At 46.6% G+C, this 22,685-nt stretch overlaps 1 protein-coding gene across 1 annotated transcript; it reads left to right on the top strand.

Moving 5' to 3' along the window:
• Positions 1 to 3,684: 3,684 nt before the first annotated feature.
• On the top strand, positions 3,685 to 4,241 carry LOC136460117 (uncharacterized). Its single transcript, XM_066459944.1, has 2 exons — positions 3,685 to 3,949; positions 4,102 to 4,241. The coding sequence occupies exons 1-2, from the start codon at positions 3,685 to 3,687 to the stop codon at positions 4,239 to 4,241; spliced, it is 405 nt and encodes a 134-aa protein (XP_066316041.1).
• The last annotated feature ends 18,444 nt before the right edge of the window (positions 4,242 to 22,685 follow it).

Below are 22,685 nucleotides of genomic sequence, written 5' to 3'. Positions count from 1 at the left end.
CATCCGTGACCTACTTGACATCGCCACAAACCATGCCTTTGGTGAGGAGGTAGTTGGAGCAGTATTCAATAGAGGCTAGGACAAGGGCAAGGCCAAGCGCGAGGACCAAGATGAGGGCCCCTCCACGCAGATGGGCAAGAAGAACAAGAAGGATCGGCGCCGACCGGGCAACACCGTGTTGGTCACCGTAGCTGATCGTGCAGGCAAGCAGCCCCAGCAGGGCTTGCCTGACCACTTCAACAAGCTCATGGATAGCCCATGCACCAACAATGCATACCCATCATACACCTCTACAAGGACTGTGAGCTCCTCAAGCGCTTCCTACGACAGGTTGGTGGGCCAAAAGAAGGAAAGGGCAAAGAGGCGGCAACCAAGAAAGGAGGCATGGCGGGCAAGGACACGGACAACTTCCTCGACCCTGAGGAATGCATCATGATCTTTAGGGGATCCAATGCCATCTACTCCAAACACCAGCACAAAGTGTGCTACCAAAAGGCGTGCGTCGTAGAAACGACCGTCCCCACCTTCCTCCGCTAGTCAGATTCTCCGATCACTTTTGATCAGAGGAACCATCCATCCCACGTTGCTAGACTAGGATGCTACCCGCTCATCGTAGACCCCATTGTCTGCAAGAAGCACCTCACCAAGGTGCTGATGGATGGAGGCAATAGCCTTAACATCCTCTACATTGACACCCTTGATGTCATGCACATCCCTCGGTCGAAGCTCTGACCTACGAGCTCTCCCTTCCATGGCATGATCCTAGGAGCGTAGGCATACCCACTCGGGCAGATCGACCTACCCTTCATGTTTGGTGACTGAGCCAACTTCTGTTCGGAGGTGCTCACCTTTGAGGTGGTGGACTTCTTGGGGTCTTACCATGCCATATTGGGGCGGCCATGCTATGCCAAGTTCATGGCGGTCCCCAACTACACCTACCTAAAGCTAAAGATGCTAGGACCAAACGGCATCATTACTTTGGGTAGCACCTTCTCGCGTGCCTTCATGTGCGACTATGAGCATTACAAGCTCACCACTGTCATCATCAACTCTTCCGAGCTCCCGTAGTTCAGGGAGTTGTCGACCCTAGCAGTCCTAGACTGCAACAAGGCAACCCCCTCGATGGCCTTCTACCCACTTGAGGAAACTAAGGCGGTGGGGATCAACCCCACTGACCCAACCAAGATGGTATGGATCAGGACCTAGCTCCCAGCCAAATAGGAATGCAAGCTCGTCGACTTCCTGCGCGCCAATTGTGATGTCTTCGCATGGAAACCATCTGACATGCCGAGCATACCATGGGACATTGCCGACCACGCACTATGCCTCATCCTAGGCTTGAAGCCCACCAAGCAATGCCTGCACTGCTTTGATGATGAGAGGCGTAGGGTCATAGGCAAGGAGGTCGCCAAACTCCTAGCAGCCGGATTCGTTAGAGAGGTATTCCACTCTGACTGGCTTGCCAATCCTATTCTTGTTAAAAAGAAGACTAGGAAATAGAGAATGTGAGTTGATTATACTGGCCTTAACAAAGCATGTCTAGAGGATCACTTTCCTTTGCCACGCATAGACCAGATAGTCAACTCCACCTCAGGATGCAAGATCCTCTCCTTTCTAGATGCCTACTCAGGCTATCACCATATTGCGATGAAAGAGTTCGATCAACTCGCAACCTCGTTCATCACCCCATATGGTTCGTACTACTACGTACCCATGCCTTTTGGTCTGAAGAACGCTGGTGCCACCTACCAAAGGTGCATGTAGTAATGCTTCGCCGACTAAATCGACCTGCTCGATCAGCCTAATCAAACCGAGCGGCCAAAATGAACAATCGTCGTCTATGTTGATGACATAGTGGTCAAAACGGCTCAAGCTTGCGACCTGATCTCAAACTTGGCCATAATATTTACAAACCTCCGAAGGTTCAACATCAAATTGAATCCTGAAAAATGTGTTTTTGGGGTTCTAAAGGGGAAGCAGCTTGGATACATCATATCTGAGTGTGGCATCGAGGCCAACCCTAAAAAAATTATGGCCATCTCCAACATGGGCCCTATATGTAATGTCAATGGCGTACAAAGGCTCACCGGCTATCTAGCCACGCTAAGCCAGTTCATCTTCTAGCTCGGTGAGCGAGGGATGCCTCTCTACAAGCTACTCAAAAGGACAGACACATTCGTCTGGACTGAGGAAACACAACAGGCTTTGGAGAGCCTCAAAGTGTCATTGACGTCAGCCCCAATCCTCGTCGCTCCCGAATGGGGAGAACCCCTCCTCCTCTACTTTACGGCAAGCAACCATGTGGTGAACGCCACCCTAGTCATCAAAAGGGAGGAGTCAGGACACCACCTTAAGGTCCAATAACCCATATACTTCATTAGAGAGGTACTCACCGACCTCAAGGTCCGGTACCCCTAGGTGCAAAAACTCCTGTACGCCATGCTGATGGTGACCCGAAAGCTCCTAGACTACTTCACCGACCACAAAATCAAGGTCGTCACTTCATACTCGCTTGGAGACATCATCCACAACCATGACATCGTGGGACGGATCTCCAAGTGGGCACTCGAACACATGGGCCACGACATCAGGTATATCCCCCATACTGCTATTAAGTCTTAGGCTCTCATGGATTTTGTCGCCGAATGGACTGAGGTCTAGCTACCGACCCTAGATGTCACCCATGTGTACTGGACAATGTACTTTGATGGGTCTGTCATGGCGCCTAGCTCGGGGGCTAGAGTGGTTCTGATCTCCCTAGATGAGAGTAGGCTCTGCTGCGCCATCCACCTCCACTTTTTAGCCTCAAACAACACCATAGAGTATGAGGCCCTCATCAATGGACTACGCATTGCCATCAAGCTTAGCGCTACATGACTATATGTTCACAGTGATTCAGAGCTAGTCGTTGACCAGGTTATAAAGGAGTCCTCCTACAAAAGCCCCCTCATGGCAGTGTACTGCCAAGAGGTGTGCAAGCTCAAGGACAAATTCTAGGGGATCAAGCTGCATCACATCCCCCGAAAGGACAACGATGCCACCGATTTTCTCACAAAATTAGCCACCAGGCGAGATCCCTCTCCGAGCAGGGTCTTCATCAATGACCTCCACAAGCCATCCGCCTGCATCCTGGAAGGTCTGATGCAGACACACCTCAATGCCAACCTAGTGCTCAAGGGCTCCGACCCCGATGCCAAACCGGCACTTGGGGGCTCCGACCCTAGTGCCTCAATGATGATGTCGCCCATCGACGTTGCCGTGTTGGCACTCAATCAAACTGACTGGCGAGTGTCGCTACTCGCATACCTCCTCGAGGAGGTTCTCCCACCCAAAAGGACTGAAGCTCAATGGATCACTCAATGCGCCAAGACATTCATCGCCATCGGTGATGAACTCTACAAGCAAAGTCTATTAGGGGTACTCATGAAGTGCATGCCTACCAACCAAGGAAAATAGATCCTCCTCAAGGTCCATGCCAGAATCTGCGGACATCACGTGGCCCCAAGGTTGCTGGTCAGAAAAGCCTTTCGCCAAGGTTTTTATTGGCCCACCGCACTATAAGATGCAGAGGAGGTCGTCCGCGGGTGCGAGGGATGTCAGTTCTACGCTCAGCAAACTTATTTGCCAGCACAGGAGCTCCAAACCATCCCCATCACCTGGCTATTCATGGTATGGGGCCTCGATATGGTAGGACCCCTCAAAAAGGGCCCAGGCGGCTTCACTCACCTACTTGTGGTGGTCAACAAGTTCACCAAGTGGATAGAGGCCAAGCCCATCACCAACATCCATTCAGAGGAGGCAGTCAACTTCTTCCTCGACATCATCTACCGGTTTGGCGTTCCTAACTATATCATCACTAACCACATAACTAACTTCACTGGGAAGAAGTTCCGGGACTTCAGCGATGGATATGGCATCAGGATTGACTATGCCTCGGTCGAACATCCACGTACTAACGGCTAGGTCAAGCATGCCAATGGCATGGTCCTCCAAGGACTTAAGCCATGCATCTTCGACCGGCTCAACAAGTATGCCGGCGATGGGGTGTAGAGGTCCTAGCGATCCTCTAGAGCCTGAGAATGACCCCGAACTAATCCATAGGGTTCACACCCTTCTTCCTGGCCTATGGAGCTAAAGCAGTGCTGCCCTCCGACATTGACCACGGCGCCCTAAGAGTGAAGGCTTTCGACCGCGATCGAGACATGGACGCTCAGCAGGACGCGATCGACCTGCTCAAGTAGGCCCACGAAACATCCATCATCCACTCTGCTCACTACTAGCAGACTCTCCTTAGGTACCACGAGAGGAAAATCATAGGAAGGATCCTCCAGGTCAGAGACCTCATGCTTAAAAGGACCCAATCAACTAAGGACAAGCACAAACTCTCTCCACCATGGGAAGGACCCTATACGGTGATCGAAGTGATTCGACAGGGCACCTACCGACTGAAGGACAACAACGGCGACGTTCTCACCAACACTTGGAACATCAAACAGTTACATCGTTTCTTCCCCTAAAATTTGGTCTTTACCATTTTCTTTCATTCAATGTTCACTCCTGCAAAGCACCTGGCCCAAACACTTTTGGCCTGAGTCGCTCGAGGGCTCTACGAGGGTGCGATACCACCTCTCTTTTTTACTATCTTATGATAAATATTTTTCTACCCGAACGAAAGGGTAATCCACTCCTTTAATTACCTTACGTAACTTTGCTTCAATATTCCGACCGACCGCACCCTGCCTCTACCTACGGTTATGAGCAGCTGAGCCTCACGGACCATGCTCGGGCTCTTAAGGTTGTAGCCTACGAGACGAACGGGTAGGTGCAAAAAAAATAGAGCTATGCTTGGGTAAAAACAAGGAACGGATAGGGCAAGCTTCCCCGAATGAAGTAATTCATCACAAAATGAAGATTGATGTATTCGTCAATACAACTGTTCACATAGGGGCTCCCCCATGAATTTACACTATTACATCTACTATGGCCACCCAGCGGCATCAGCTGATGACATGATCGGTGAAGATAAAGGTTGCTTGCCCTCTGATGGGGCAACGCTCAGCTCGGATGGATCTTTCGACCCGACCTCCACTCCATCCGCAGGCTAGGTGACATCTTCTTGACGCATGCCTACAGCCACCCTCGCACGGTGAGCTTCCATCACCCACTACGTGGAGACTTGCTTGGCCACCAAACTTTGTGTGTGGCAGCAAGCTTTCCCCAAGCGCATAGATGGCGTTCGCGCTCCAGTCATTGGCGTACCCTCAGCAGATGGCGGCAAAGTCTAGGTCTAGGTGTCTTCCGGAGGCAGGCACCAAGTACTGCAACAAGTTCATAAGTTCATGGGCATCATCCAAGAGCGTTTACTGCCACCAGACATGACCACCACCGCAAGGGCCCTACTCGGTTCCGCTCCTTCGACTTTGGTGAGCGCAACGGGTACCTTAAGGGCATCACACCCATAGATGCTCAGCAGGAGAGCATGGAGCTCTAGACTTTCCCATATAGATGGGGTAGCTCCTGGACAGGGATGCTTCCTACCAAAGTATGGCCGCCATGGCTAGAGGATGTCTCTGACATCTCATCAAACCTTATGAACTAGCCGACCTGAGTAGCTGTAGGCGCGAAGCCCCCCACTGGCGCAGTCCTAGGTGGTCCCCCTCTGACAAAGCTCACCTAGAGAAGAGCCGTTGGAAGAAGTCCACGTGCGGCTCCATCTCGAGGAAGGCCTCGTAAACAATAACAAAGCCGGCAATATGCAGCACCCCAGTTGGGTTAAGATGCTGCAGCTCTAGGCCCCACTCATTAAGGAGCCCACATAGGAACCAATGCGTAGGGTATCCTAGCCTGCGCTCATGGAAGGCGACGAAGGAGACGACCTCGCTGGCCTAAGGATGTGGAAAATCCTCCCCCATAGGAGCCCTCTAGTGTGCCACCTCCTTCAGCGGTAGCACCCCCTTCTCGACAAAGGCGGCCAGCATCAACTTGCTAACAACGAATGACCTCCAGCTCAACATTACGCTCTAGATTCATCAATGGATCTATGAGTTTCTTCTCTCCCTCGCTCTCCCCTTTTTCTCCTAGGAACCGCCGCACACAAACGCTCTTGGCAAAGAAAGAAGAAGGAGGAAAGGTGGCAGTTGGGGAATAGGTGAAGGAATGGGACGAAAGCCCTCTCCCTTTCCCTATTTAAATAGGAGGCACAATAGTTGAGGAAAGGCGAGGGATTGGGGTGAGAAACCCTCTCCCTTCCCCTATTCAATGTGGATGGGATACAACGGGACACACCCTGACCGATGGGACGCACCCTGCCTGATGAGACGATACCTAGTTAGACAGGACGTGGCCTAGGTATGGCCCACCACTACTGCACGCCGAGCATGAGAAACAAGGCCCAACTACGCATAGGTGGCCCTCCGCCTTCCCAGGCAAGACTTGGATGGGCCCAACAATGGGATATCCACCCAGGAGAGACCAATGGGCTTCCTGAGTCGATCTGACGGCTTAGGTGAACGCTGAGAGACAGGTAAGGAGCAGAAGGACGCCCCATGTTGGCCATGCTGACTCTATCATGAATGACGAGCGCGAATCTCGATCGGACATATCCGATAGGAGATCCTCAAACCCCGTCACTCGAGTCATCAAGGTAACATTACCAAACCCCACTATTTCTTTATATGATCATTCATTCATCTGCTATCATTCATACACGCATTCACACATTCATCCATGCACACATTCATTCATCCGATACATCTAAAGCATCGCATATGCAGTTAAATGCGTCACTACGCTCCGTATTGCATCACAAAGCGGCAGTTGCCTCATTCAACATGAGCAATGACCGACCGAGGTTCAAAGGCTGGCCTACGAAGGGCTCGAGGCTGCCCCACATCAAACAGAGCTAGGGGACAAAACATAGATGAGCCCTGAGTGGCCCTCGCCTAGTCGGCTCTAAAGTAGACAGGGTCATCTCAACCTTCTCGTTCGATCCTAACCTTGAGCCATGCCCAAAGAATCTCCATCTAGGGGAGGCCAGCAGGCCACCTGGGTTGGTCTTTGGAACGACCCAAGCATCTACTAGAACGCGGATTAAGGAGCAGTGGAATGTCATATGAGGACTATACTGACCCCATCACAAACGATGGACCTAGATTTCACTCGAACGTGCCTGTTAGCGAGCTCACCAAACACGTCACTCAAGCCATCAAGGCAAATGACGTTAGCCTAGTCCCTCCGGTTGTGGAAACCGTGGATGGGATAACGCATGAAACTCAACCAACCCCTTCTGAGCCCAATGGGGCTCAGGGGCTCGGGACACCCAACACCTTGGCATGACCTCGACTACGCCTAGATCCGTGACTCTAACTCACCCGATCCCTCAGTGCGCCCGATGTCTAGATCTATGACTCTGACTCGCCCTATCACTCAGCGCGCCCGACGCCTGGATCCGTGACTCGACTCACCCGATCCCTCAGCACGCCCGATGCCTGGGTCCATGAGTCTATCTCCCCCGATCCCTCTGTTGTGCCCGATGCTAAGTCCACAAGTCCATCTCGCTCGATCCCTCGGCTGTGCCCGATGCCTGGGTCCACGAGTCCATCTCGCTCGATCCCTCAGCTGTCCCTTAGATATGCCTGATGCCTAGGTCCATGACTCTGTCTCGCCCGATCCCTCGGCTATGCCCGGTGCCTGGGTCCATGAGTCCATCTCGCCCGAACCCTTAGCTGCACCCGATGCCTGGGTCCATGAGTCTATCTCGCCTAATCCCTTGGCTGCGCCCGATGTCTAGGTTCGCAACTCTATCTTGCCCAATCCCTCGGCTACGCCCGATGCCTGGGTCCATGAGTCTGTCTCGCCCGATCCCTTAGCTACGCCCGACGTCTGGGTCTATGAGTCTGTCTCGCCAGATCCCTCGGCTACGCCTGATGCCTGGGTCCATGAGTCCATCTCGCCCGATCCCTTGGCTGTCCCTTGGCTATGCCCGATGCTTGGGTCTATGACTCCATCTCACCCGATCCCTTAGCTGTGCCCGACGCATGGGTCCACGAGTCTATCTCACCCGATCCCTTGGCTATCCCTCGGCTATATCCGACGCCTGGATCCATGACTCCATCTCGCCCAGTCCCTCGGCCACGACCAAACGCCTAGGACCACATTCTTGGAAATGATGTATCAGAAACTAGAAAGAGAAGGCAATGCCCACCAAGGTGCACACACTCACGCCCACTGACAAAACCCCCTAGGCAATTCTGCCCGAATCACCCGGGGGCTACACCCGTGGGCCCGCTCGTGCGCAACCGCTGTCGAAACAAAAAAAATCCTTCACTAGCAACACGAAGAACCCCCGAGGCAATTCTGCCCGAACTGCCCGGGGGCTCAGGGGCTACACCCGCGGGTGCGCTCGTGCGCACCCATTGTCAAGACAAAAATCCCCCAGACGATTCTACCCGAATCACCCATGAGCTCGGGGGCTCCTGTCGGGTTCATAAACCCGGGGTCCCTCATGGACCTGATTTCTAGCAAAAGCTTGGCCTAGCAGACGATGTTGCAAACGACACGCAACTCCTGGCCCAGCCCAAATACCTAATGACAAGCCAGAATGGCGATCCAATCTCCGACCGAAAGGTCTAGCCAGGAGGAACGGTGCTCGCTTCTGACTCTGGCCTGCCTCTCCGAACAGAAGACCTCGCTTCTGACTTCAGCTCGCCTCTCCGACCGTAAGGCCTAGCCGAGGAGGAACAGCGCTCGCTTCCGACTTCGGCCCGCCTGTCCTACCAGAAGGCCAAGCCAAGGAGGAACATCGCTCACTTCTGACTCCGGCCCACCTCTCTGACCGGAAGGCCTGACCAACGCCGCTTCCGACTCTGACCCGTGTCTCTAACCGAGGAAGCACCGAACCTCTGCTTACAGCTCTTGTCTGACTGGTGCAGTCGAAGCCGAATGGGACCAACCGACCGGGGACGCCCGCTCGGTGAGGACCCGGGAAATGGGCAGAGCAAGTAAGGCAGGGCCTCAAATCAACTGCAACCGTACCCTGTACACCTGCAGGACAGTACCGACAGGACATAACAGAAGGGTGTCCTGCAACCTTATAGGCATGTCAGAACCCAAGCAGTGTTGTGGGCGCCGATGTTTTGCCCTACAGTGTTATGGGCACCACTAATTCCCATATCAGGCGAACACGGTAAAACCCCCCACATGCCTCTGGGCATCGACAGTATGGTAGGCGTCGACATCTGCCATGCCAGAAGAAGACGACGGAACCTTCCACATGTATATGACATTAAGAGTGTTGTGGGCGCCTACAATCATCTTGTACCCGACGGCGTGGGCAACAAGACTTAGTAACATACGTAAACTCTCCTCTCTCACTTGTAAGGCCGTCTCCTTTATCTATAAAAAGGGATGTGCTCTCTGCCAATGAGAGAGATGCATTGACGATTCAAACACAACTCCAGGAACTCTCCGACGATACGAACAACCAACGATCGATTCACCCTCTGCTATCTTTAGACACTCTAAAGCTACACAGAGTGCACGCTTGAATACTTAGCGCACGTAGGAGCTCCCGTCACTCTTGGCCCTTCGGTCTGGAGTCCGACCGGACCTCTTACACTCCCCATCTTACTCCCGTTTGTAACCCCACAGTAAACTTCAAGCACCTAGGCTCAGGAATAGTCATCGACTGACTCAAACTGGACGTAGGGCACGTTGCCTGAACCAGTATAAACCTTGTGTCATTAAATGTTAGGCCACATCCGATCACAACGTACGACAAAACTATAAATATTTACGTGTTGGTCACTTTCTGCACCGACACATAGATATAACATTGGTGCTCTTTTTCTACAAATTTGGCTAACTGAAAATAGTTCGACTTAGAACGATTCTAGAAGTTGATTTAATTTAGGACAGAGTGAGTATGTCTATTTGATTTATAAATGCTGATATTAAACTTGGGTAAAATAAGATGGTTTTTGATTTAGGACAAAACTAGAATAGTAACTTTCTTTTTGAGAGTAATAAATTTTCTTTAAAGCTTGGGCGCTCTTTTTTCACTGGCTACTTATTAGTTTGGATAATTTTGAAATATACCCCTCTTCGAAGTGTACAGAATTTTTAAGCTTTAATTTTAATAGAACCCAGATTTTGGTGGTTAGAGGCATTTCAAAGCCCATATTAATTCTGGTAGGATCGAAACATGCATGCGCCGGTTACTATATGTTTTGAGATGAGTATTCCATGCAAAAATCATGGCATTTTTACACAAGTGAAAGCAGATAAGCATATGGCTGTGGGCCAGTCAGCAGCCGGACATACACGCTGAAAAGACAGGCCATCCAACTGTCCAAGGTTACATTATTGGCCAGACATAGAATCATTCACGTGGGGTAGAAAAATAGAGCATATGCTGGTCAAATGACGTATGCAGAAATGGAAAAAGGAGAGAGAAGCAAATATACCGGTTTGATAAATAATGTGGCCTTATATTGTAGGTAGAAAAATAGAGTATATGCTGGTCATATAATGTAGGCATTATATAGTTAGAATTACATGGTTGCATTCCACTGCCGGATGACAAACATATTGAGGTGACAAATTACCGTCATTTTAAAAGGGCATCATTCTCAGGTTTCAGCATATGGCTAAAGGCGAACAAAGGGACAGAATCCTGCGCTGAATGAATGTACTGAGGATATAAAGGGAATCAGGGAGACAAAGAAATGAAGGATAATATTGTACTGCACGTGCTGCTAGACAAGTGAATATTTTAGTTTTTTTATTAATGAATAGTATTATCAATAATGTGACACTAATCTTACCATATGAATCATGCCTCTAAAAGCTGGCCAGGCACCATGCCACGTCGCGTGCTTTTCCCGACCATTTGATCGGGCGCGCGGACGGTCCAGATCGGGTGAGCCACGGTCTTTTTGTAAAAAAAAAACATCAAACTTTAGTCGAATCAACCCGTAGTCTAGACCTCCTCTCAGGGATTTTTCAAAAAAACCCTCGAACTTTACCGAAATCAAACCTCAATCCATGTTTTTTAAATGGGCTACCTCCTCGCCGTAAAAAAAGAAAGAACGAAAAAAACCGTGGCCTCCTCGCCACGCCGCCTCCTCCTCCGCACGCCCCGCCCTCTCACCAGCGCACCACCGCCTCCTCCACTGCCCCACCCTTGTCCTTCTGGCTGCGGCATCCCAGCAGGCGACCCCCGCTCCACGCCGGTCACGCCGGCGCAGTGTGACCGGCGCAGCCCCGGCCCGCTCCGCCGTCCCCGGCTGCACGCCGCGCCCTCGCATCTACGCTCGCGCGCATGCTGCTGCTGCCATCGCAGGTGAAGGAAGATGTAGCCCACTGGTGCGTCCCTCCTCCGCTCCATCTCCGGTTCCTCCGATTCAGGTGCCGCACATCCCACCGGACTTTCAGGTGCACAAGGCGTAGACTGTTTGCGGCTTCCAGGAACGGAAACGGTGAGTTCTCATGCTTCGCTGCAGAAAATAAATGGATACCTCCCGTCGTCCTCTACAATTCAGTTGTTTTTGTTTTCTCATACATATGGTACCTTTGCTTACAGAAATTTCTGTCCACACTGAAATTTTAAATGGCATGTGAACAAATACTAACTGAATCAGGTATTAATGCCTGCGTACGTGTCCTTTTTTTTGTTGTGTGGGTTTCTAACCGTGTCTTAAATACTCTACAGATTATTGGTGTGTGCAGCTACTACGGTTCCACAGGTACTCTCCTTTTGCAAATCTGGTCATACTGTTCGCCGGAAGGAATTTGGGAGAATCTGAAGGAATTTGTGAGAGAGTAAACAGTGTTTTTCATCATCCACGCACAGTGAACTCTGGCTGGTTTCTCAAAGCCGAATGAGCCCTTACTGACTTGCAATGCTACTACAACCTCTTACAGATTTGGGTATTTTGTGCATGATTTTCCTCCCCTGAAGAACCATTTCATCTAACAGTGGCGCAGGTGATCAAAACCACAGATTTTGGACAACCCGAGATGAAAATGGCATCTCATGTTACTTACAAATATAGGTACACCTGAACTGCTTACTTACCATGTCACGTCGGCTTGCTGAATTCTGTCAGATGCAATTTGCCCTTATGGCTACACTACAAACCCCGTCCTCAGGTTCATGCCAACATTCTGCGTTCCAATCCAATACGAAGATATATATCCACTTCTATGATAGTCGTCAAACTGCCAAAAAAAATTACAGGTACCGACTCAGTCTACAATTACTGCAGAGACCTGATAGCCTTATAATTTCATAGGGAAAAAGACTTACATTACTTAGCTACTACATCTCAAAATAAAAATGCTTACACTGGATTGGACTTCTACGCAACTACTAGCAGCTCCATAACGCTGGCACCTACTGGCCCGTGCGGCAAAGCCACGCGATGTTTTCTAGTAATCAATGATTTATCATCGCAACATTTGCTCTTTCAGGAAGAATTTGCGTCTTCAACTTTGTATGAGAGATGAGCTTGGTGAAGACAAGGTTTTGGTATCAAAACTTGGTCAGCCGATCTGCTGTCCACTGTTATTGGAAAAAGGCACAGGAAATTGTTTGCATATGCGCCATCGGCTTCACATTAGAGTGTGGCTGCAAAATAATAAATGCTTAACTAGAAGTGTTGAGTCTCATTCTTTTCAATCGCAGCGTTTCTTGTATCTTTAGATATGTGTATGCTGTAGCCTGTAGAATGAAGGAAACAAAAGCGTAGGGATACTACTTGGAAATAAGAGTACATATGTTCGGGTGATCTCGGATCAGAGGAAAAGCATAGGAATCACATTCCTTCGGAAAGGCTTTCTCTCTCATTGTTTGGATTGGAATGAAGTGGCAAAGAACTTTCAAGAGGAAAGGCTTAACGAAGCTGTACTCCTGGAGCAATCTGACAATGAGCTCTATGCGAAGGGAACATTTTTCCCACAGCCCTTCGCTATCTTGCTGCATGTGAAGCTAACCACTTTGCCACCTGCTGCTGGAGTCACTTGTAACCTGCCGCTATGGCTACTGCTGCGACTCCTCAAATCTTCAAGATCACGTTGTGAATGGCTACATGCTTGGACAAACAACAATCTGATGGAGAATTTTGAGACTTGTTGCTCACTTAGGCATCTCCATTACACAGAAAGACTGAACGAGATGCGAACGACGAAAAGAGATGTGGAAGAGACTTCATGTGGAAAGGGAATGGTGTGCTACATTGAATGGGAAGGAATGATTGAGAAAATTATGAAAAAAGACCGTCACTTTTTTCTTTTATCTTCACAACTTAATTAGAAAATCTAGCCTACAGGTTTGTTGCAGTTTAAAAGGAATTAGTGCTAAGCAAACAAACTATCTAGGATTTGAAACTTACCCTTAAATCTACAAAGATTTTTTCTAGTGTGCTTTAACTTACTCTTATAACCCATAAAAAGTATTGCAACTTAAATTCAATCCTATTAACTAGTCTAAAGGTAATTTAGGAAGATAATGACCACACAAACAAAGTACGTGTGGAAGCAATAAACACGGTAAGTAAAGAGCTATGGATAAAGAGGACAAACTCTCAAAGACACAATGATATACCATGTGTTATCAATTGCCAAAATGCAACCACTAGTCCATGTTAGAGCTCCATCGAGGTACGCTCTCAATCACCAAGTCTCTTTTGGTCATGGCGTTGGATTCGCCACACAAGGCCTCTTCTGCTAGTGTGTGAGTCACATATATAGTCTCACCACAACCACCCGGCTCTTCTAGTCACCTTGATGTTGTGTCCACTATAGAGTTTCTCCACACGAGGGAGTGTGTCTCCTCGTCGCCCCCACGCACCGATACGACATCGCTCCACACGAAGGACAGAGGGTCATCGTCTTGAAGGCCACCACATCTTCACTGCAATGTCACAAAGATCTCAAGCGCTTCAGATCGCTAAGATAAAAGGGCAACACATCCCAATCACTCAAAGCTCTCAAGCTCAAATGCCTAAATCTAACAAGGACACACTATAGTGACTATCCTATGATCTTGAATGTCATGAGAGGGTGGATGGAGTGTACAACTCTCTCTCTAACTTCTAACAACCTTGGGGCACTCCAACACACTCAAGATAGTGAGGCCACCTCATATATATATATAGCCTCATCCCCATCAAAGAGCTGTTAAAAACGTCTGCCAGTTTTTCTGTGCGTCACCTAATGATCCACTGGGTTGTCCTGGACTCCTGGATACAATATGTATCATCTGATAGGGTATATTTTCTCTAGCCAACCAATGAATCTTCAATCACTAACACTAGACCCTCTTTACCCGATGATCAATCATCTTGTCCTTTGTTGTGCACCGTATCATCAGGAGTGGTATCTGACCATTGGTCTTTATCGTTGCCATGACTCATCTTTGTCGGACGATTTGCTGGATTGCTCCTATGCTACACATACCATCGGTCGCCTTGATCTTCTAGCTAGGTCTTCCAATGTGCTAGCTCTCTGATGTGCACCAGATGATTTGTCGAGTGATCCTTTTTTTCATCGTATCACCTGTTCAGCACTGTCTTCCTGGCCGACTTACTGGATTCCATTGTTCGATACGATGGGCCTGATCAAGTGATCCGTTGAATGCCCTGACAGGGAATCATCATTGTTTTTCTCCGTTTCTATTCGGATCTTGATCAAACTTTAACCTTGCATTCCTAAGACCTTTTATAACCTTTTAACACATCTTTAGTACACATATTAGTCCTAGTCTTGTATTGTCATCACAATCACCAAAACCAAAATATTAGTCCTCGTCTTGATCTAAACAAATGCCCATCTCCGCACATGACTGCGTCAACGTTGCCCCCGCTTGAGCATATCCACAGCTGGTGTGCTGCCTCACCTTGCCCATGGCCATATGGGGCATGCCTTCCCATGCCCAAGATCTGTCAACCATTGGTGCTTGGGCTCGAGATCCGTTGGGCCTACCTTGGCCGCTGACGTGGAGAGAGAGGATGGCGACTGAGAGAGGGGGCATCGGGGGGAGAGGGGTGATATGACCATCCCAAGGACATCAATATTCAATCCTGATTCTAAGCATCCTTTCAAGATGAAAGTTAAAATTGGTCCCCAATTCTTTTGGTTTCCACATACAAGACTACTACTTGGTTTATATGATTATAGATTCAAACACCTCACTATGATGGAAGATGAATATTATAGTAGAAACATAACAGTTTGCACAATTGCCCTAGGACAATTATACGGCTTAGAAGAGTCAGAGTAGAGGTCAACTCCTTCTCAAAATGGGGAGGACGATGAGGACATCACAACCGCACATGCTACCTTAAGTATGAACCATTCATCATCCAACATAAAAACATATAAATCATGTGCCATTGACACAAAGTCGCGCCAAGAAACTACAAGAGCAGGTGAATTCATTTATAACTAATTTTTATTTTAACAATTTTAAGGACATTATACTACCTAATTGTTCTACATTTATGTTACTTATATTTACACACGAAGAGGTGGAAGACACGTGGCCTAAGGATTAAGATACAATGCGACAAGCGAACCAGTTTGATGGGGAAGGATGACCAGACCAGTCTGACAGAACTGTTAGAAAGAAACAGTCAAAACTCTTGATTTCCTAAAGCTTTATAGGTCCATGAGTACTTGATGAAAAGATTGTAAAGTCTAGTTTTTAATTCAACTGAGTTCGACTAACTTGGATGTTTAAATAAAGAAATTCGAGTGGTTCATTGCATACTAGTCAGAATCTTGAGTCTGACAAAACCGTCAAAAAGAAACTACCATAACTTCTTATTCTCAAAAGCTATGGAGGTCAACGAGCACTTTTTGGAAATTTTATCAAGTCTAATTTCAAATTCTATCAAGTTAGACTAGTTTGGATTTATCAATGTTGAGATTTGACTAGATTAGTTAAGACTGGTCAGAAGGTCAACAATCTTCTCAAAAATTTATATATGTTCAACTTCCCATGAAAAATTGTACCATCCTACAAAGTTTCATGGTTCATGTGGCATCTGGTTGGAAAGCTTATCAAGTTAACTTTCCAATGCAACAAATGACACATTATTTGGACTTCCCAAGATGGAGTTATTGCCAAATTACTAAAGACTGCTCAAAGACCAGCACTCACTCAAATACTGTTCAGGAATTCAGCTAGAGGAGACCTTTTCACATAGTCTATCTTCTCTTTCTTGTTTCGCTTTCATACCCATTTAGGAGGGGTATTCCTAGTATAAATATTCCTTTGTTTCTTAGCAAATGAAGACTTTTGATAATTGAATACAACACACTTTTGTTCAGTTGTGTGTTAACAAACTTTAGAGAGAGATCTCTACCACTTTGCTCATGTGTGTTTTCCCTAGCATAACTTACGGAAGTTGTTATGTCATCGGCACCCAATCCATGCTCTTGCTCCATTGATTCCATTATGTAGGTTGGTTCCTTGAGAGTGTGATTGGATGAATCCTTGGTTCAAACTACTGTATAGTGACGGTGGTTGCATTCGCTCCTTGTGCGTGTCATTAGGTTGCACTAGTTAATACAGCAAACTTAACCAAGGTGGTCAAAACAAGTTTTATGAGGCGGGCAAGCAGTCCACCTAGAAGAAATGGCCTGTGTTGATCTAGAATAATGGAGGCGGACAAATGGCCGCCTGTGAAAATATTTTTTAAAAGAAAAGCCCATCAACGAGCCCAATAGGCCCATCAATGAGACGTTTCTGGGAACGCCGCCGCCGCCTGTGCTCGGATCCGGTCGGTTGTGGCCGGATTCGAGCCACCGCCGTGGAATCTAGGACACTACCGCATGAGCCTGCCATGGATCCGAGCATTGTTGCCACTGCCGTCGATTCGAGGCCGCGTGATGGAGGGAGTCTAGGCTCGTGCCCTAGTGCCAAGACAGGGAGGCAAGCTGTGCCCTGTCGCGCCACACAATGGTGGAGGTGAGGGTCGAGCCCGCGTGCCGTGTGGCAGAGTAGGAGGGGTCAGGACCCACGAGCCGCCGCCACTGGAGGAGGAGCCGGGCCTCAAGAGATGCCACTGCTGGAGGAGGAGCCGGGCCCCATGCCACCGCCGCTATAGGAGGGCCAGGCCCTAGGCGCGTAGGAGAAGCTCGTGCACCATGGAGACCGTGCCACCGCACGGGAGGCCACGCGCCGCAACTCCATAGGCCGCATCGCCGCTCCGCCACCACGCCACTGCACGGGAGGCCATGCGTCGCCGCCTCCACTCGAGATTCACGGTGGAGGAGGAGAGGGCTCCAAACCCTAAGCCGTTTTGGGCCATGGTGGAGGCGTGTGTGGGAAAGGAGTGCGGGAACGGAGTTCCAAACCCTAAGTCTCTCTTATATATGTCACCATCTTATTAGTCCTGGTGGACTTCGGGCCTTTTTCTAGAGGCAGACCTTTTAAGAGGCCTGCCTCCAAAAATGATCCAAAAATGGTTAGCATTTTTAGAGGCGGACCTCTTAAAAGACCCGTCTCTGTAAATTAATTTTAGGAGGCGGGTAGTTTTTTATCGCCTCCGTAAATAAAATGTCTGCCCCTGAAAATGCTCAGGTATTTTAGGAGATGGTTGAATTTTGTGACCGCCTCCATTAATGATCGGCCAGTGTCTCGCAAAAATTATTTTTGTAGTAATTATTGTTGCTTGCAGCAAGTTATCCAGATGTTATACAACTAATTATTAAGATCGTGATCCTACGTCGTGAAGATCAGGATCAAGCCCTGTGGTAGAACCGCCTAATCTAATGCCTTCTGGAAGTACTTGTCTTCCATTAGACACAAAGTATTCAAGGAAGAACATTAAATTACGCAGTTCCGTCGAGCACACCCCAAGGGACAACGCGAAAATCCATATTTTTCCATCAGGATCACAAATGAGAGAATAAAGCTTACAACATTCTTAAATCATTTCATATATCACTTTTCATGCAGCATCAGAGTATAATATTTATAGATTATAACAGTGGAATATACCCATGTCATCAGAGTTATGGATAATTTAACTTAAGAGCGGAATATAAACATGTGATCAAAGTTACAGCGAAATAAATATCTATTCATGACACGATGAAGCATTGATATATAAATTAGGACAACAGATTATAAAGCTTCTATTTATAAAAATATTTAGTGAGAGTTATAAATAAAGTCTATGAGCATAGCGTAAAAGAATCCTCTCTGAGCCCACCAGAAGAAATCCACACACAAGGATCAGCTCTAGCATCCGTCTATCACCTACAATAGGGGAAATAAAACCTCGAGTACTCAATTGTACCTAGCAAGACTTACCTGATAGGAGGAAAGAAAAGACTCCAAGGATATGCAAGGCTATCTCTGGCTTATGGGTTTATTGCATCTACAGAAAACATTACTAAGTGTGCATCCTTATATTCAATTTTATTAGCAGTCAACATTAGTTCATTAACTAACCATTCTATGTAAGCACATGTGCTACTTTTAAGCAAGTGGTAAGCAATCAGAATCATTTTACCATGTTTCATCTTCCAGTTCTTACTACGCTACTAGACTGTAGACAAGTCGTACCGAATCGCTGGTGATTTGTGAATCAATGTGTCCAGCTGGATACCCTGAAACACATGCCCTGCTTGCACCCCCGGCACAAACAGGACCAACCCACTACCATCCTATCACGGGGTTCAGGTCCCTGTCCAAACTTGGACTCCAAGCCTTCGCTCCTGAGTCCTAAACTCAGTGCGGTGCTTAGACCTCCACTATACCCGCATCCAATCAGTCGGTCCGGTCCGGAAAGAGCCAGAACCCATGACAAGAGAGTAATGAGTCTTTCCATGCCCATACACAAATATGTGTTCAGGATAATAAGTCTATGACCTGCCTAGAACCCAATGTAACGGCCGGTCCTTAACCGATATAGGCGGAACAAATGCAATCCAAGCAGTATAATTTGGAGTAAGCGTTGATATAAGGCTTAAATATAATATGCTCTTAAGGTTAGCACCACAACTCTAGCTTAGATCTCAATTAAAGCTCTACCACCGATATTGAGCAACATGATGAGAGGAAAATGAGCATTATTGTAGTATTTAAGAGTGTAGTATGTAGCCTAAAATCTTTATTTTTAAGAAAATATAAAAAGAGACGTAAAAAATATAATATGCTCAAGAGTTGCAATTTTATGGTAATTGACAATGTTAAAGTCTGAAAATTAAAATTAAAATTCATGACGTCTTCATAGACTAGTTATATATTATATTGACAACGGCAGCGTGTGATCCTGATGGCTAAGAATATATAATGTACTACGACCATAGGGAGCATTTGATCTTACTCGTTGGTGATTGTAGCGAGTAGCGCAGAAGGGGAGGCAGGGAATTCCCTGAAGAAGACCACAGACGACTGCAGGCGTGCACAAAAGCACAAGTCAATGCATAAGATAATGCTGTAGACATATCGGAAGAACATCATGCATGCATGCCTTCTTTTCAGCCGACGCCGGGGTCTGCAGAGCGAAGAGCAGCAGCACCCAGGCGAGGAGGAAGAAGACGGGGTTGGCTCCTGTCCCCATCGCGCTTGATCTGCTCCGATACGCGCTATTATTAGCTATCGGTGATATTTATACGGAGTATGCGCCAACGTCAAATACATCGCGTTCTCTCTCGGCGAGAAGCGCACGACGACCTCACGTTAGAAAACCTCCCATCTAAGCATACCACTGTTGCTCCTTGAACTCGCACTACCGGATTCAGTGGCTTTACCGAGTGCCAGAGGTACTCGGCAAAGCCTAATTTGCACTTGGCAAAGGCTTTATCGAGTGCTGCACTCGGCAAAGGACACTCGGTAAAAAATGGATCGGTAAAGGTGTTTTTTGTCGGGCACTCGTTGAAACCGAAAAAAAATCCGAAAAAATGGGAAAAAAATGGATTTTTTTTAATCGGTGGAAGCCCCCACCGGCCAGCGCCCGCCTCCAACGGGATTCGAACCCGTGACCTCCCCTGCGCGCGAACCTGCTCTACCACTACACCACACTGTCACTTGTATGTAAAATCTGTTTTAGTTCCTAACATATTATACTAAACCAAGTGTAAATTATTTGTTTGAGACTCTAAACGAATTCAAATAAAAAAGTTGTAAACTACAAAGTTTCATAACTTTTTGAGATCTACACTTTTAGTTTAGGAAGTTTTTCCATCCGATGTCGTTTACAAAATTTGAATTTCAAAATTTTGAAATTCAAACGCAGTTTTGCATGACAAGATGATTTTAAATCAAAAAGTTGCCAACTACAATGTTTCATAACTTTTCGAGATCTACAAAGTTTATTTCGGTTGTTTTTCCATCCGAGGTCGTTTAAAAAGTTCGAATTTTAAAATTTTAAAATTCAAACACAGTTTTGCATGACAAGATGATTTCAAATTAAAAAGTTGCCAACTACAATGTTTCATAACTTTTCGAGATCTACAGAGTTTATTTTGGTTGTTTTTCCATCCGAGGTCGTTTGAAAAGTTCGAATTTTAAATTTTTGAAATTCAAACACAGTTTTGCATGACAAGATGATTTCAAATAAAAAGTTGCCAATTACAAAGTTTCATAACTTTTTGAGATATACAAAGTTTATTTTGGTTGTTTAGTCATCTGTTCATCCGACATGGTCATTCTAACATTGTTCACAAATCTTATATCTCTCTTGTAGTTTCATAAACTGCAAGAGAGATATGTTAGATTTGTGAATAAATTTACTTTCACTTTGTCATATGAAGAAAAGACCAAAACAAACACTGTACATCTTGATGAGTTATACAACTTTGTAGTTGAAAACTTTTTCATTTAAATTAATTTACTGCTTCAAAATGTGCTTTGAAATTTTCTTTGCCGAGTGTAAAAAAACACTCGGCAAAGAAGCTCTTTGCCGAGTGTCAAAAAAAACACTCGGCAAAAAGCTTTTTTGCCGAGTGTCAAAAAAAAACACTCGACAAAGACGTCTTTACCGAGTGCCCGAAAAACAACACTCGACAAACCACTTGGCACTCAGCAAAGAGCCGGTCCGATAGTGTCAATGCATGCCACAACGTGCATGCAATTAATAATACAATACAATCTCCAAGGATCGCGGGCAAAGGCTGGAGACTCTGCTCTCTCATTTATGTGAGCATAAGGGCGTCTTCAACAATCTAGGTAGCTTGCTAGCGATTTGACATCCGCATCATCTCAAGAGCTAACACAACATTTCGTTTACTTCCTCCATTCCAAAAAAAATACAATTATAAAATCCGTGCCAGTTAAACTGACTCAAGTTTGACCAAGTTTATAGTTAACAATACTAGTATTTATGTCTTTAAATAAATTTATTATAAAAATATTTTCTATAACTAATCTAATTGTATTAATTTTGTATTATTAATGTTAGTATTTTTTATATAAATTTAGTCAAAATTTAAATTATTTGAACATGAAAAGCGAGAATTATATATATATATATATATATATATATATATATATATATATATATATATATATATATATATTTGATAGAGGGAGTACCCAACAGTTATATGCGGAGCACACCATCCAAACCAACTTGAGCACTATTTTTAGTGTTTTATGGCATCTTGAGGAGAGGAGTGGAGGGAGAGGCACGGAAAGAGAGTAGGACCTCGCGTGGTGTGTCAGATGCCCTCGGGGCAAACAAAACGTGTAGCGAGGAACTTCAGCATGTTCGTTTGATCGTATTTGACTTATAAGCCATGACTTATCAGTCAACGAACAGTATTTTTCTCTCATATCAAATCAACCAATAGTACTTTTAGCCATGACTTATAAGCCAAACCAGTCCAAACGAACAGGGCGCTCGTCGTTAGCGTCAAGTTTTTTTAGGCCTCTCTCTCTCTTCCACGTCAGTGAGAATCCAAATTCAGTTAGCTCGGAGATAGATTGTTGGGGACGTCCTAAGCTGCAGATTGTTGTGTGCATTTTTCTAATGTCAAAGTTGTGGTAAATATTATTTGTCTTCATTAACAACGTGGCTTTGTAGAGGCCACATGACCACCGTCTCTAGCAAATGGTTTCTCCCAATGATGTGATCGTGCATTTTATGTTTCGAAATTCTCATATTTATGATCAACTATAGGATGCTATTGTTTTGTGTTAACTTTTATGAATCTCTTACCGAATATCTGAAAGTCCCCACGACACCTCTTATCGGCAATGTGATCAGAGGTTGTCTCCCGCTGCAGTACTCAACCTCTTGTTACGACAATGGGTGTCATCAACATCCCTTGACGTCATTCGGACACATTGTAGGGCTCCATCATCCGATCACATTGTTGTCGACCACGTCACCATCATTGACAACAATGTTACCAACACCTCGTCGGATGAGCTATGCCACTTTCGTAGTTGTTTTCTTTGTTAGATATACTATTTCTCTTACTTTCTACTAAGTTGGCACCCATCTTAGCAGAAAAATCAGGAGCTAGCCACACATAATAGGCACACTCGGATAGTCAAGTGCATTTGTGCTCTTCTCTCTCTGTAGCTCACCATGAGACTTGGCATCCCATCGTGGCACACCTTGCCGCGATACTCATCATCCCGCAGCAACTCCCCTACCATGGTGTGATTAGGCGTCCCTCGTTTTCGCAACAGGTGGGATGGAAAGCACAAGGAAGATAAGCAG

Source organism: Miscanthus floridulus, chromosome 6 (genome assembly GCF_019320115.1).
Source record: "Miscanthus floridulus cultivar M001 chromosome 6, ASM1932011v1, whole genome shotgun sequence".
Classification (NCBI taxonomy): domain Eukaryota; kingdom Viridiplantae; phylum Streptophyta; class Magnoliopsida; order Poales; family Poaceae; genus Miscanthus; species Miscanthus floridulus.
Note: the sequence above shows the minus strand (reverse complement) of the source record. Positions and strands in the feature narration are given on the sequence as shown.

Bases quoted from the DNA above. Each gene is read 5' to 3' on its own strand.
- LOC136460117 (XM_066459944.1), top strand. From the start codon at position 3,685: ATGGTAGGACCCCTCAAAAAGGGCCCAGGCGGCTTCACTCACCTACTT. The intron at 3,950-4,101 runs GTACTAACGGCT...ACTAATCCATAG, and splicing joins TGCCTCGGTCGAACATCCAC to GGTTCACACCCTTCTTCCTG.